Genomic DNA, 16,770 nt, shown 5'->3' with positions numbered 1-16,770 from the left:
TAACTAAGTGGCTCGGGGACCAGAATGTTGAAATTTTGGGTCCATGGCCTGGAAGCTCCCCAGATCTTAATCCCATTGAGAACTTGTGGTCAGTCCTCAATATGCGAGTGGACAAACAAAAACCCACTAATTCTGACAAACTCCAAGAAGTTATTATGAAAGAAGGGGTTTGCTATCAGTCAGGATTTGGCCCAGAAGTTGATTGAGAGCATGCCCAGTCGAATTGCAGAGGTCCTGAAAAAGAAGGCCAACACTGCAAATACTGACTCTTTGCATAAATGTCATGTAATTGTCGATAAAAGCCTTTGAAACGTATGAAGTGCTTGATATTATATTTCAGTACATCACAGAAACAACTGAAACAAAGATCTAAAAGCAGTTTAGCAGCAAACTTTTTGAAAACTAATATTTATATAATTCTCAAAACTTTTGGCCACGACTTTATATATTGAGATTAGCAGGTTTTCTGTTTCATACTACAAGTGGCCTGTCTCCCCTTCGTATTGTCTCTTAACATAAACAAAGTTACAAAGCACGGCATTATAAAACAAGAGGTCATGAGTGTTTGAAATACTTTGGGAAAAACTGCAGCTGATTCTTAATAGTTTCATGAATCATCCGAATGAAGTTATCGTTCCAAGAAAAAAGGAAGGCAAGGAACTGTTTCCCCTGAAAAATAAGCAATAAACAAAATTATATAAAAATGATCTACAGTGGAAAATAATGTCTCAGATGTATGAGCCCACAAACACATATTCACAAACCTCTTCTTATTTAATATGAGAGACCCTAAAGAAACACTGGAGGAGAGGATCAATGACCTGCTACCCTCTCTCAGATGCACCTCTCGTAGAGTACAGAGCCTTCTGAGCTCACTGACCTGGGAACATACCCAGAACATGAACACTTTTCATCCACAATATAGAATATCAAATGATCTGCCTGTTTATTATTATATATAATGGATATAAAGTTGTTCTAGTACTGGTTTCTCAAGTGTAACAGTATTCTCTAAACAGACAAGGAAAGCAGTCCATCCAAGCTCCTCCTTCCCTTTTAGATACCGTCTCCACCAGCATTCAAACAGCCAATGAACAGCCTGCTGGAGGGGTGTGTGTGACAGTGGCAAAGTGCTCTCTATACCTGGAATAAAAGACAACAATGGAGGAAATACATTACAACCCTATTTAAGAAAAAAATTGGAATTATGACAATGATGACATCAAATAAGATCAAATCTGCAACCATTTGGATTTAACCTATTACATTTTCTATAAAGAAATTATTATTACTGTATTCATCAAGGATGCATTATATTGATCAAAGAGACAGTGAAGACATTTATTTTACAAATACTTCTTTTTCAAATAAATGCTGTTATTTGGCTTTCTATTCATCAAAGAAGTTTCACGTTTCCACAAAAATACTAAGCAGCAATATTAAGCATGTTTTCAACATGGATAATAATAATTATAAACGTTTCTTGTGCAGCAAATCAGCATATTAGAATGATTTCTGAAAGATCACGTGACACTGAAGACTGGAGTAATGGCTGCTGAAAAATCAGTTTTGCCAGCACAGGAATAAAAGCACAATAAAACAAATGAAAACAAAAGTTCATTTAAATCATAATACTATTTCACATTTTTGCATTTTTTTCAAGAGTTACATTACAAGTACTTACTGTTTAGCATCTGGGCACATTCAAGAAGAGAAGTGTAAGTGTCATTTTCCTGCAAAATGTCTACAGAGACTGTAGAAACAATTGTAATGCCCTCTATTACAGCCATTGTCTGTATCTGAAAGGAAACAAGAACAAACTACCTGTCATTTTGACACCTTACCAAAAAGATCTTGGTTTTCCGTCTCTTTCGAAACATTAGCAGTCTTACCTGTTCCTCAGAAATCTCTTCCTCCATGTCGCCCGCGTCCTCCTCGTCTCCAGTGATCCAGTGCTCTGGACGGTGAGCAGTGAGGCTGTGCTGCAGCAACTTCAGCTGTCTCTCCCACAGCTCCTGCCTCTCTCAGCAGTGAACAGTGTGATCGTCTGAATAATATAGACTGGTGTTTTAGCTCTTTCTGTATCTTGCATAGACTTTGCTTTCTTTACTCTGAAAGTAAACTGCATCTTTTCAAAAAAATACTTGGTGTTTTAAAAAGCTCTTGTTCCTGTGATCTTGCATCCATAGACTTTGCTTTCTTTATTGTCTTTGAATATGTTTAAAGCTACAAATCTGAAAGTAAACTTGTTATATCTAAGAAACAACAGCATCATATAGTCACCCAAACAGTGGCTCATACTCATAACCTTTTATATAGAAAGCCAACTTACTGTCTTGCTTGTCTATTGTTATACACAGTATACAGCGTAATTTACAAAGTGCATTAAGTACATTACATTAATGCCTTGTGAATAAGCACACTTTAGCATACTTCAACCTACATTAACAACTGCCTTTGTTTCGCCTCTAATAAGCATTCACTTTATATAATATTTCATTTATCTTTTAAAAAAAATTACTTATCTATCTGACGAATATATCTATCTTATCGATCTTAATCTATCAACGATTTAATCTATCTACTATCTAGCTATCTATCTATCTATCTATCTATCTATCTATTATCTGACTGTTTCTATCTATCATCTCTCTATCTATCTATCTATCTATCTATTCTATCTACCTAGCAACTGCTAATTGTTTAGAAACATGCTAGTCCAATGCTAATCATGCAGAAACAATGCTAGTAACTTGCTAATCATGCCTAGTGACATGCTAGTCACTTGCTATCATGCTAAAAACAGGCTAGCAACATGCTCAGTCACTTGGCTAATCATCACACTAGAAACCATGCTACGACATGCTAGTCCACCTCGCTAATCATGCGAAAAACATGCTAGGGACATGGCGAGTCACTTGCTATCATGCTAGAAACATGCTAGCGACAGCTAGTCCCTTTCTAATCTGCTAGAAACATGCTAGCGACATGCTATAACTTGCTATCAAGGCTGTGACATGCTAGTCACTTGCTAATCATGCTAGAAACATGCTAGTGACATGCTAGTCAATCGCTAATCATGCTATGACCTGCTAGTCCTTGCTATTCATGCGATAACATGCTAGCGCCATTCTAGCACTTTGCTAATCATGCTAAAACGTGCTACTGCAGTCACAATCGTTTAAGTTTCGAATCACACTACACGTGCACATTCAATTCAATTAGTTTTGTCATTAAAATGTATGATTGCTTCATCCATTCAGATGTGACACATTCAATTCAATTAGTTTTGTCATTAAAATGTATGATTGCTTCATCCATTCAGATGTGACACAGAATTATTGTTATAGTCGTGTGATATATGAGAACATTAAAGGTTCTGTAGTGATGCTGGCTGAAACAGCCACGATAATGTAAACTGCGTGAAGAGGTAAACTGAAAAAAATGCCAACACATAGGCTTGTCAATTCAGTACCATAGTAATTTACCATGGTTTTACTTCTTGTGACCACCATCTGACTAATAGGCCTACTAATTATAAGACAGAACTTTTCTCTTTAGATGTTTAGTTCTAATTAATTTTAATAGAAGTAAAATGTTGTTTCAGTAAGAGCCTGATTAAAGATAAATATCAGTGTCTTATATAAATTCAGTTTGTATTATTTACACATATTCAAGTTCTTAAAGGGATAGTTCACCCAAAAAAATTTAAATTACCATTTACTCAACATCATGTCATTCCAAACCTGTATGAATTTCTCTCTACCCTGGAACATAAAAAAAGAAGATAATTTGAGAAATTCAAGACATTGTCCATACAGTAGAAATCAAGGGTATAAGCAAAATGGTTTGGTAACATTCTACAAAATATCTGTCTTCCACAGAAGAAAGTCAGTCACACAGGTTTGCAATCACATGAGGGTGAGGAAAGGATGACAATTTATTTATTTATTTATTTATTTTGCATTCTAGCTCAAAATCATTGCTTTACTGACAAGTGCATTTCTATCTGACAAAATACAACCCAGCAAAACATTCATGGGGGAACTCATGGGCTGGACAGGTTCAGGGCCGAATTTGGACCCCAGTCCAGCCCTGCCTATATGCTGCAAAATCCACTGGCAAGAAGTACAATTCCCTTCCTAAATAATACAATCAGTGTATAAAAGCATAAAATAAAATAATAATAATAAATAAAAATCTGTGATATCTGTGAAGCAGTTTTCACATTGAATATAATTAAAAAAGAAACATGTTGAAATGATATAGAACTGTAATAATGCATGGACAGGTAATAAATATTTTCCGTCAAGGCAAACCTGTTACGTTGTTTACATCTAACGTTAGAAGATTAGAGCCTCAGAGATACCCGCTTAAACTTAAAGAGTCGTGACGCCAGGCGTAACGCTTCGTCCTTGCCGTTCTTAATGTGACAGCGCCACCTGCTGTAGAGAAGATGGACGGCGCTTGAGTTTGAATGCAGCAGATTTATCATCATCTCTACTAAAAATGGTTCTGTAGAACGTTATTTAGATAACGCTTCAAACGCTAACTACTGTGTCATAGCATCGGCTTGTTCATTTACTACGGCAATGTCCACAACTAACAGCTAATGTCCAGCAGATGGAGCCAAAAGCAAAGTCGTGTCCAACACTGGTGAAACCATGAGAGCCATAGTGGTGAAGAATTATCTGAGATATTACAGATTATACATTATATTGTAATGACATACTTTTCTGTTATAGAAAAATATTAATAAAAGAAAAATAATAATACAACTTTAATCTGTTTTCCCTCTTTTTGGAATACCAAGCCAAGGAAACGTTAGATTTTACAGTTATAAGAAAATATTGCTCTTTATCAGTATCATGTTCTATAATTGAGTATTGCTGGACCTAATAAAGGCCTAAATATTGAACATTATATTTTATTAGGTTGCTTCAACACATTCCACACAACATGTTAAAATATACCTTGAAAAACAAAACAAAAAAAATGAATTGACAATAAAGATAAAAAAGCATTCAGGCTCTTTACAGTTTTTTTTCCAATTGCTAACATCCCTTTGTCCAATCTGTAGTCACATTTTCAAAATTCTATACACAGTTAGCACAATATCGGTCTCTGTGTTCTCTACAATTAACACATTTCTTGTTGCTTTGACACAAAATGCATTCAGTTAACACAAATTTTAAAAACTTGAACTTCTCTTACAAACAAGCTCAACCAAGAGCAAAACAATGGCTTTTTACTGCCAAATTTACAAATGCTTTTACACTGTAGGTCAGAAGAGTTAACATCATGTTATAAACCTAACTTACAGGCTAAAGTCAAAGTAAATAGCTGTTCATATTGTAACCTGAAAAACAAAAATATCCCCTATATTTTATTCCATTGTTTATGAGGAGCAGCTGATTGAAGTTATGCAAATATGTAAATTATAGCTAGGAAACACACTCAGGTGTTGAGGTTCTTTCAAGTGCATCACCATATGGTATGTAAAAAAGACCACCACTTTGGGCTGTTCTTGTGTGTAAAAGTGCACTTCTGCATACATGTGAGATTGGTCCCTACAACACTGACCGCCTTCTCCTGTTTTACAAAACCTGCACGAAAGACTTGTGGCAGCGGTAGAAAGGGGACAGGTGGCAGACCACTTTCCAATATATGTGATCACATGGGACAATGTGGCATTCCACCATTCCCGTGCAGTCACAGACTGGTTTGACACCCATTCGAGAATGATGTCCATTTTTCTTGTCCCTTACCCCCCTTTCCTCAACCCTATTGAGGAGTTTTCCTCAGCCTGGAGATGGAAGGTTTTTGACCATCATCCACAGGATCAAATGTCCTTCCTGAATGCAATGGATTCTGTATGCCAAGACATCACAGCTGAACACTGCAGGCGTGGATAAGGCATGCCAAAAGAATCTTCCCAAGATGCCTTGCCAGAGAAGATATCAGATGTGATGTGGATGAGAACGTGGCCAAATGCAGAAGACCGGACAGATTAGAAGATTACTTTATTTGTATTTATTTATTTTTTTTCCCCCTGTGGCTTATATGATTTGTGTGTGTGTGTATATATATATATATATATATATATATATATTTTTTTTTTTTTTTTTTTTTTTCACATAATAGATGGCAGCTGTATTACATATTTTTGTTATCTTGCAGTAATGTCTTGTTGCAAATAACGCATTTACTGCATTAATTCTGATTCTGCCATCTTCTTTTTTTCATAAACCATACATAAAGCTACCTGAGATGGTTCATTTGCTTTTTTGTTCTGAATTTCTGCAGCAAAAGAAACAAAATGCATGCATTTACTAAACACTAAAATGTAGAGAGGTTTCAAAGAATCTGCAGTGCAAAACACAATCTATGATCAATACAATATACTGTCTATTGTATAAGGGCAGGCCTAATAAAATGATGCAGTTTCTGTAATTCTGTCTGATGTTAGTGTTTTTATGCCATTGTGCTATGATTGACTAAATGTTCCTTTTGGAAGAGAACATGTGTTAGTGTTTTGGAATAATTATTTGATTTTGAGACATGTTTGCAGTGTTTCGGTGTATATTATTTTTTGTATTCATAATTATAGTGTTATGTATTATTATTAGACATGGTGTGTGATTTTGAGTATGAAATGAACTTGCAGTGTTTCGGTAGTCATAGTGTATTGTGTTAATGTATTATTGCATTTTAAAAATTAAAAGTTTTTTTTTACAATGTGTGATTTTGAGTATGAAATGAACTTTTTTGACAATTGTGTGTTGTAGGTGTGTTGGTGCGTTAAGAGTTTAGGAAAGTTGTTAAAAGTATTGAAAAAAACTGTCACAGCAATCGTAAAAAATTGTATCTCCAAAAGAGATTCAAGTTGAATTTCATATTTTAATGATATCATGCATTATGCATAGAGAAGAATAAGGCTGGAAATAATATCAACAGCCATTTCACAGTCTTTAACCAATCCGTAAGCAAAACACTCTGTAACCAAGCTATTGTCATCTTACAAATGTCACATACAAAAATACACATTTTGCTTTTCCTCTTAAAACTGTTGCAGACAAAATGGGTATCAAACATTTCTGTACAATCTTTTCATTTTATGTTCTGCAACAGGATACAATAAAATACTTTTAAAATAAATTATCAGTGGATCATCTATGAAGATCTGAACATAACTTAGAATTCCCATAGCTGTATGAGATAGAAAAAGCATAAAATCTAAGAAAAAAAGAAATGTTCATACATACATATATACATAAAAACGTATGCGTGTGTCCTTTGCCCTTGGCCATGTGTTTTGTGTAATATACTGCCTCAAACAAACAACAATGCTACAATTATATCTGACTTTCCAGCAACATAAATATTAATAAATCTAATGATCTAAATAATCTTTTTTTTTATCATTGTTTCTTAACTCCATAGGTAACTATTTGGGTAAAAAAGTGAAATTATTTGTCCAAATACCAATAAGATGAATAAAACAAAAACAAGCAGATAAAACAAAAAAGACAATCAGATTGAATCCTTTGAGAAAGAGAGAGTAAGTGGGCCATTGATGCTTAAGGTGGCAATTTTAGCTTTGGTGAGAATGAGAGAGACACTTTATAGGCCAGTGTAAATCCCAGTAGAAGTAGCCTGGTTTAGTTAGTCCAGCGCTGCTCTTCTGCTACTAAAGCTTCTATCCCGTGCGTGCCGTGACATGTCCCAGTTATCTGCTGTTCCATTCATTTCTGCTTTCTAGCATGAACCACTACGTCTGAATTATCTTCTTCGATCCATCCTCAGTCAGATGATACCTGAGAGATAAAGGAAGCTTTTGTAATCAGGAAAAAGTACATTTAGAAGAGTGACTGTACAAATGAATGAGAATCACACCATCGAGTCCATCCTTTAGAAATGTCTTCAATTGCCAAGTCCACAACCGCCTGTGACAAAGACATCCGTGAGCCAGTGATCAACAGAATGAGAAAACAAAGGGAATGTGAATGCATCAATGTTTTTTTTACCTTGCCCAGTAGTACTTTGTGTTTGGACAAAAGTCTTCCTCCATTCTTGACAGCGACATCCAAAGTCCTCCTGTGCAGTTCCACTATTGACACACTGAACTCAAAGCTGACAAAAGCAACACAACAAGAGATTGTTACTATAGTTACTGGCTTACTATGCTACATGCATCTGCACTTGAATATGCAGACAACTGGCATCGAGAAACCTTCAGCAATGCAATTAAACAAAAATAACATTTCTCAGAAACATTGGCAGTTGCATCATACAGTACATTATAAAGTCTTGGCTGACTTGGTTTGGAGGGTAAAACGGTTAACTAGCTCTGTTCAGTAAGGAGCTCCGTTGTGGATTTAATATGAAGGGAATGTCATGCAAATGCATACAGCAAGATAAACAGCAGACAAGACTCAATCTGGTGGGTCCTCTTCTCATTTGAATGCAATTTAAATGAGTTAAAAAAGAAAAAAAGTTCTAAAAAATGTTCTTACAAACATTTATTCCTCAGACAGTCAATGAACAGTGTAGTTCCTCATATTTCCTCCTCAACTGCACTTATTATCACCTTGCTATTTACCACCTTACTCAATACTGTACATTAAAATGGTACCATGTCAAGCAAAAGAAACATCTTACAATGTTTATTGTCAAGGTTAATTTAATTTGATTAATCAAAACTGGCACTTTTCTGTTGAAAAGAATGCAGATAGTATGATAACACTGCTAATCCGAGCTGAATGAGATACATGGATTGTGAAAAATAAGTGTGCTTAATTGTACTGAATGTGCAGCAGACTTGTTATTGTTTTGATAATGTTTTAATAATCTATTTCTGTGTTTTAAAATAAATACACTTCATTTGTGTATTATGTTGGCTAACATACTAAAGCACAGAGAGAGATTTTTGATTAATTCAATATTACGATATCAAGTAAATATATTTTAAATTCACTGAACTGCAACTTCATTTTTACAAATGTGTAATTACAAATATATGTAAATACACTGCATATGTTTCATAAGTTTCGATAGAAATTACATCAGTAGTTTACTATAAATGCTTGTCGGTATTTATCAGTACACTTCAACCATTCAAAGACAATAGAAGTTATTATAAAATTACATATAAAGATGTACTTAAAGGGATACTCCACCCCAAAATGTAAATTTTGTCATTAATCACTTACCCCCATGTCGTTCCAAACCCGTAAAAGCTTTGTTTGTCTTCGGAAATCAGTTTAAGATATTTTGGATGAAAACCGGAAGACTTGTGACTGTCCCATAGATTGCCAAGTAACTTACACTGTCAAGGTCCAGAAAAGTATGAAAAGCATCGTCAGAAAAGTCCATCTGCCATCAGTGGTTCAACTATAACATTATGAAGGGACAAGAATACTTTTTGTATGCAAAGAAAACAAAAACAACGATTTTATTCAACAATTTGTCTCCTCTGTGTCTTTCCGCACCACCGTAGCGCCATTTTGGAGAACATCTGCTGAACGCAAACTGCGTACGCTCTTCTATGTCAGCGTCAACACAATGATGCGCAGTTTTCTTACATATCAAAGCGTAAATACACATAGAAAACATATCCTTGTGGCTTGGCTAACACTGTGTATGCAGTTTGCGTTCATACAATAACAAAAAAAATTCTCCTAGCCTCATAAGGAGAGACACAGAGGAGACAAATTGTTGAATAAAGTCATTATTTTTGATTTCTTCACGTACAAAAAGTATTCTCGTCGCTTCATAACGTTACGGTTGAACCACTGATGGCAGATGGACTATTCTGACGATGTCTTTCATACTTTTCCGGACCTTGACAGTGTAATTTACCCGGTTTTCTTCCAAAATATATTAAATTGTGTTCCGAAGACGAACAAAGCTTTTTGCGGGGTTTGGAATGATATGGGGGTAAGTGATTAATGACAAAATTTTCATTTTGGGGTGGAGTATCCCTTTAAGTATTGGTTAAAGTGGGTCAAAAACACTCTAAAGTTCAGCTAAATGTATTTAATATACATTTAAACTATAACACATTCTGATTTAATTGCAATTAACATGCAATTAAGTGTTAGAAAACATAACATTCCGTTTGCACTTGAGTACATTCTTTCTGTAAAAAGTAATCTTTTTAAAAGTTTGCTGAAGTATACCTCTTTTAAAAAAAATCTTTTGCACCATTTATTATAAAGAACATAATTGCAGATTTTAAAATGTTCTTTGAGTTTAGTGTGTTTCTTACAACTGGTCATATGTAGGATTGAGCGTCTTCTTGAGTGTGCTGGTTTTTCTGCGGCCACTGCGGCTCTTGTCTGGTAACAGGTACAGGCGGATGTATGGGTCCAAGCCATCTTTAGTCAGTGCTATGAGGTTTCTGTGGTTAAGACACATGGAAACACATATTCACACAAAAGCAAGACAAGTATTTTCACAAGGACCTGTTGCGTCACATTTAGATAAATTCAAACATACAAATGCAAACACATGTCCCCCTTTATTTGCACACACTGTTGTTAATGTTCAAGAGAGTTAACCACTGATCATTTACCAAAAAAAAAACCCCCCCAAAAAAACACTAATATACTGGATTTGTTCAGTGTAAAAGTAAAAATTTTGCAAAAAATAGCACACAAAATGATTAGAAGTTGTACTATAAAACACAGAAAGATGAAGGTTAATCTCAGTGGCATTCTCACCTGCAGGCATGAACCACTACAATAAGTTTATTCCTTTGTGAGCTGTGTCGGATAGTGAGCTGGACTTCACCGAGTGGATACTTGCTCAGCCCAGAGCCGCTGTAACAGAGAAACAGCAACTTTATCTGCCACAAGTCAACATGAATTCAAAATATATTTTGAATGTTCCTGTTTGCATTCTGCATGATTTACTTGATCCACATCATTACAAATTAAACTGACTTCAAATACAAAGCACTTTTAAGGTTTTAAACCTCTCTCCTCCAACCACCCTGGATATCTTCTGGTATTTAACATCGACTTTTTACAATCCAATCATTCCAGAAGTATTTTATGATCATCAAAGATGCATTTATTTGATGAAAAATATAGCAAAAACAATAATATTGTTAAATATGATTACTATTTAAAATGAGTGTTTTCTGTTTGAATACATTTTAAAATGATGTTTATTTCTATGATGGCAAAGATGAATTTTCAGCAGCCATTACTCCAGTTTTCAGTGTCACATGTTCCTTCATTGTGCCGTGTAGATGGTTCACACTGCACTGGATATAGCTTGTGTCTCACTTTTGGCAGTGTTTTGGCTTTAAGTGTTTCTCATACACAGTAGAAAGAACGCACCAGTGTGGCTTCTAACAAAATGACTTCTGTATATAGGTATCAGTGTGTCACGGACACAGACTCACTTTTGTAGCTTCTGTAACCTCTGCTGCAGTTCCAGTGTGGCAGAGGGCAGCGAGATGTCAGAGGCCAGACTAGGCATAGAGTCTCTGTGAAACTGATTCTTGTGCAAGCTGCTTATCTCTAGACTGGAGACGCTGCGGCCTGCCTCTGCTATCCGCACCGGGGAACCATCCAGTCCTCTTTTCTCTTGAGGGGTGTCTGGTGCAAGGGTACAAGATGGGTTGTGTGACGGCTGGATGACTGTGGAGTTGCTGGTGCTAGTGGCTGTTTGAGGTTGTGGAGACATGCAAGTGTTATTCTGACTAGTGCGTCTGACTCGGACAGATGACGGCTGGCTGGATGTGACCTCCTTCTCTAAACAGAGGACCTGTTTACATGAAAACATATTTACATGGACTACATGTCTGACACAAGTGCTGAATGAAACATACACACAAAAATGAGACAATATCTTTTAATAGCATACAGACACACCAACCCTGAGAGCCATTTTGAGTTTGAGGGTGCTGTTGGGGCCAGAGTTCTGCAGGGGGAACTGCTGATTCAGCGTCATGTCCGCCTCCTTCAGGAGAGAACCAAGTGCCACCCGCATACAACCCAAAGAGCACTTGTGCTTACTATCCTTCACCTGAGACACATAAAACCCAACAGGAACACACTGTCTACAATCTCTTGAGCGGTTTTCAAAATTAACAGTATTTCATTCTAACCAACTCTACATTGTACTGAGCGATATATAGCAATACATTTGACACTGATGATATACCACTGAGAAATACACTATTGTTCAAAAGTTCGGGGTCAGAATTTTCTTAATATATTTTTGAAAGGAGTATCTCATGTTTACTAAGGCTTTACTTATTTAATCAAAAATACAGTAAAAACTGTAACATTGTGAAATATTTTTAAAATAAAAAAACATATATTTAAATATATTTTTAAATGTAATTTATTCTTCTGATGGCAAAGCTGATTTTTCTTTTTTAATTACTCCAGTCTTCAGTGTCACATGATCTTTCAGAAATCATACCAATATGCTGATTTGGTGCGCAAACATTTCTTACTATCCATGTTGAAAACAGTTTATTATTTTTGTGGAAACCATGAAAAATGTTTATAAGAACATAATGTATTTGTAATAAAAAAAAGTAACATTATAATCATCTTTATGATCCCTTTGGATCAATTTAATGTATCCATGTGGAATCAAAGTATTCATTTCTTTTTAAAAAATGTCAAACTTTTGAACCCCTAGTGTAAACTACGGTAGACTTGCGTAAATAACATTATTTTAGTAATTATTAATTAATTTAATATTTATTCTTTTAGGGTGTTCCCTTCTAGAATACCTCAATTTCCAGTTCCTGAGTGTGCGGGTTCTTGATAAGGAAGTGAAAAGCCTCTTCCCACAGCGGATCACTAGTTTTATATCTTACCTGAAAATCAGGAGCAAAACAGGACTGGATATACTGTATGTGTATTGCTAGTCATGAACAGGTTAAAGCTGATTAATGAATGTTACCTTGCTGGTGTACATCTTTTGTCCTACAGTCAGTTTGACAAAAGGATTTGGATCTATGCTCACTTTCTTCCCAGACTGCTGAACAAAAATGGAAAGAAAACATTCAAATGTACAGTATGATAATACAACCAGTCTCCTTTAATAGTTAAAGAATCAACTTCAGCTCTCTGGTAACACGAGCTAATTGCACTAGTTTGGTTAATCATAATTACATCATAGCTCAGTTAGCCTTTTTTTAAAGATATGCTCCTTAATAGTGCTTTGTGGTAAGAAGTCTATTTTAAACTCATCTATGAAAATGTAAATACCATCTGCTAAGTCTTTGAACACATGCAGTGGTGAATGAGGGAAGAATACATTGGAGAAACAATTGAGAAATAAACCCAAACAACAAAAGAATGAAACAAATCATAAAAGACGTAAACTCATGCTTAGGGTCCAGATGCGAGTGCAATGCTTGTTACATCACTATATAAACTGCATGCATTCTCAATATACCTTCAGGCCTTTATAAGGGGGTTTGGGGCCATCAGGGTTAAAGTCAAGAGGATTGGTCTTTCCACAGGAAGGATTGAGAGAATTTGAGAATAGGAAAGTTAATATACAGCAAGAGCACATGCAAGAATGATGAGTATTTTGATTTGGTCCAGCCCTACAGATGTCAAATAAATATTACAAATACATATGCATATCGAATCATTGTAACAATATTGGCAGGGACAAAAAGACCTCCAAAAAATTGTCCTTTCTCTTTGGACTGCTCACTAAGCCTAGATCAGGAAACGTCAATCATATGTCTAAGAATGACCAAGCTTTATTAAGATTAATCATGTGACTTAATGTGACTGTAAAAACAAAAGCTATATATTTAAACTTTGGCTTCTGACAGATTAAACACAAAAAAACGTATAATAAAAATATACAAACATCACTCAGTTACTAAGTGATTATGGGAGTATTGAATGGGACAAAGATCTAAGAAATGTGATGTTCATTGTTTATTGGATGACAAACCATGCCCAACAGGTAAAAATGGCAGTTTACATGCATCAGATCAACGTAAATGGTGTTGCTTGTTTGTTACTGAAGAACAGCTTGAATGGAAGCAATGCCTAGTCACAATGTTAGGTAAACAGCTACAGCTTGATCACGAGAACCAGGATGCAGATTACTGGCACACTCACAAATAACGTTCTACAGAGAGAGTCTGGGTTCTCACAAAAGACTAGGCCAGAGGCCCTCCTCTCCTTTAGGTTTCCACAGCCAAAGCTGCCCTCAAAGACACTCTTACAGTAGAGGAGGAAGGCACAATGTAAACCGTCAATAAAGTTGGCACTGTACATCAGTCATAGCAAACTAATAATTACCTTTATAGTTAATTAAAATGTCTCAATTAAATACAAAACATTCCTTAAAATGCTAGTTCAGCCCACAATGAAAATTGCAATATTGTTTTGGACCTCATTGACTTTCATTGTATGCACGGACTATAAATTTTTTTTATTTTGTGTTCTGCAGAAGAAAGCAAGTTTTGGAACAACATGAGGGCAAGTAAATGATGATAGATGTTTCATATTTGGGTGAATAATATCTTTAGGGGGAAACAAGATGATAATTGCACCTTGCAAGATACAGCCTGGGGAGCAACATCACTGCATGTAAATCATTAGGGTGTCTAAAACTGCAGTTTGTTCACATTTGTATTCATATCAAACTAGAATATCAAAGAACGTAAGTAACTCTTTCCAGCATTTCATAAAAGTAGAATATAAAAACAATGAAACTGAAAGTAAACAAGAAAGTATCTGCCGCAGGATATTTTCTGTTGTCCTATGGCAGATCCTCAGACAGAACCTATGTATCACTACGGTTCTTACCGGCAAATTACTGGCAGAGTCCAGGTAAACAACTAGCAGAGTTGAGGAAAGATTGTCATTGGCCCTTATGCTCCATAGTACCTAATAAGATAGAGCAAATGATGATGACGAGAATGAAATGATAAAAGTTTTAGCCAGTGTATGTTTACAGTCATGTCTATCAATGTCAGTCAGTCTATGTGCATGTATGTGCATACTTGATTTAGTTTCTCAGCACTCGGGTACAATGACAGCCACTCTAATCTGAGATGAAGTTTGCCTGTAGTAACTTCTTCCAAGTCAAACCACTGCAGAAAAAATGTGATTAGCACACTAGAATGGTAGCTATGGGCTTAAGTAACATTCAATTCATTCCAAGCCAATGATGAAATACTACAGAGTTCAAAACAAATTACACAACTGGTGATAATCTCTTCTTTGGGATAAACAAAGAAACTCATTATCAATACAGGATAATGTCTGCATCTATGGAAGCTCAAGTCAGTTCATGAATGAGACAAGAATGTACTTCTGGTTGTTAATTGTGGAAAAGAAGATGACCATATTTGTATTGAAGTAAAAAGACTACATTAGATTTCTTTTTCTTTGTGGTTCAATAATCCATGCATCAGAGTGATAAAAGTGGAGGCATTTTTATGAATGACTGGAATGAAAACATAATAGTTTGAAAATATACTTAAAACTTAAACCTACTTACAATACAGCCAACAAATTTGGAATTTCAAAGTCAGTTTATTAATAAGACGGTGCTGAAATAGAACTGATGGTGACATTTGTTGTGAGCTATAAATTAATCTCAACAAAAACAAGAGTGTGACCGCATTACCTCATCAACTTTCTGTTCTTTATGCAGCTCAGTCAAGTCAATCATTAGACTGGAACAAAATAAAAGAAACATAACACATCTATAAAAAGGTCTACGATAGATAACATTGTACATTTCAGCCATATAAATGAATGTGGCACCTGCCCAAGAAGTCATCTTTATCTGGGTCTTCATCAAAGAGCTCAATTTCCAGATGTTGTCCGGAATGTTCATATATTAGTGCCTGATGATAAACCACATACATGCACATTTCAGTGTATGTACATGAGACTTATGAGCGCAGTAAACGAGCATGTGTGTATATGTATTCACCTCATACACCTCATTCCATTTGGGGTGCAGACATTCTTTGATGGTCTTGCTTCTAAAGAGCTGGTTGCAGACCAGCAGCATGCCATAGGGGTCAGACTTGCCTTTGATCAGCCCGCCCAGATATGTGTCCTTAATTTCCAGATTCTGAGCTTCAAGAAAATGAATCCTTAGAACTCCCTAATGAGTTTGAAAGAGAATATAGCAAAAGACAATGAGAGGTTAATGAATGTTAATATGAACAAACATTTGTAGGGTTTGTTGAGATGTGGATGTTTGTGTGTGTGTGTGTGTGTGTGTGTGTGTATGTGTATTCACCTTTGGCATGGGGAAACGGAGCTGTGCCAGTTCAACCTCACCTATTAGTGGTACAGTGATCCTGTTAGGCAACACCATGTAAGTGCTGATAATATCCTGGATCATGTGGTCTGAAAAGCCACTGCCGATGAAAAAGAAATAATGACTTATAAAATAAAATAAAATAAAATTTCCTTGAAAGTACAAAAGTGGTGATGTACTTCTGGATATTAACCATAATCTTCTACGCAATGGACAGATGTGTAACTCATAATGCATAATTGTGTGGGGAAAAAGCTCAAATCTTGTGTTGATGTTATAGACAATATTAAGGTATTTTTCCTTTGTGGTTTAATAATTCATACATCATAGTTGAAAACAAGTTATACAGGCAGTGTTATGATCAGAGGCGTCATCCCCATTCAAACCGAGGAGATGCGTGCCCCTCAGATTTCGGAGCACAACTGGATTTGGAAATATATATTTTTTTATATATAGTTGATATGATCACACTGGTGTGATTAGAAC

General features: G+C 35.6%; 1 protein-coding gene and 1 long non-coding RNA gene across 7 annotated transcripts in view; both read right to left on the bottom strand.

Moving 5' to 3' along the window:
• Positions 1-339: 339 nt before the first annotated feature.
• Positions 340-2,023, bottom strand: LOC122145659. Its single transcript, XR_006160475.1, has 3 exons — positions 1,893-2,023; positions 1,685-1,799; positions 340-1,143 (listed from the first exon to the last, which is right to left on the bottom strand). It is a non-coding gene; the product is annotated as an uncharacterized LOC122145659 (long non-coding RNA).
• Positions 2,024-6,880: 4,857 nt separating this feature from the next.
• Positions 6,881-16,770, bottom strand: part of LOC109053138 (extended synaptotagmin-2-like) — a 29,158-nt gene continuing 19,268 nt past the window's right edge. Inside the window, exons 8-23 of one of the 6 annotated variants that reach the window (XM_042760508.1) lie at positions 16,264-16,384; positions 15,949-16,125; positions 15,777-15,859; positions 15,637-15,685; positions 15,008-15,097; positions 14,811-14,891; positions 14,118-14,219; positions 12,934-13,011; positions 12,761-12,847; positions 11,890-12,039; positions 11,414-11,778; positions 10,725-10,823; positions 10,271-10,402; positions 8,028-8,133; positions 7,897-7,946; positions 6,881-7,817 (exon numbers count right to left, since the gene is read on the bottom strand). In XM_042760508.1, the coding sequence (XP_042616442.1) occupies positions 7,772-7,817; positions 7,897-7,946; positions 8,028-8,133; positions 10,271-10,402; positions 10,725-10,823; positions 11,414-11,778; positions 11,890-12,039; positions 12,761-12,847; positions 12,934-13,011; positions 14,118-14,219; positions 14,811-14,891; positions 15,008-15,097; positions 15,637-15,685; positions 15,777-15,859; positions 15,949-16,125; positions 16,264-16,384 (1,816 nt within the window). In that variant the 3' untranslated portion in view covers positions 6,881-7,771. Of the gene's footprint in view, positions 7,818-7,896; positions 7,947-8,027; positions 8,134-10,270; positions 10,403-10,724; positions 10,824-11,413; positions 11,779-11,889; positions 12,040-12,760; positions 12,848-12,933; positions 13,012-13,431; positions 13,489-14,117; positions 14,220-14,810; positions 14,892-15,007; positions 15,098-15,636; positions 15,686-15,776; positions 15,860-15,948; positions 16,126-16,263; positions 16,385-16,770 lie in introns of all 6 variants that reach the window. The other 5 variants (XM_042760510.1, XM_042760511.1, XM_042760512.1 and 2 more) reach the window with 5 other exon arrangements.

This window comes from Cyprinus carpio, chromosome A7, assembly GCF_018340385.1.
Source record: "Cyprinus carpio isolate SPL01 chromosome A7, ASM1834038v1, whole genome shotgun sequence".
Taxonomy (NCBI): domain Eukaryota; kingdom Metazoa; phylum Chordata; class Actinopteri; order Cypriniformes; family Cyprinidae; genus Cyprinus; species Cyprinus carpio.
Note: the sequence above shows the minus strand (reverse complement) of the source record. Positions and strands in the feature narration are given on the sequence as shown.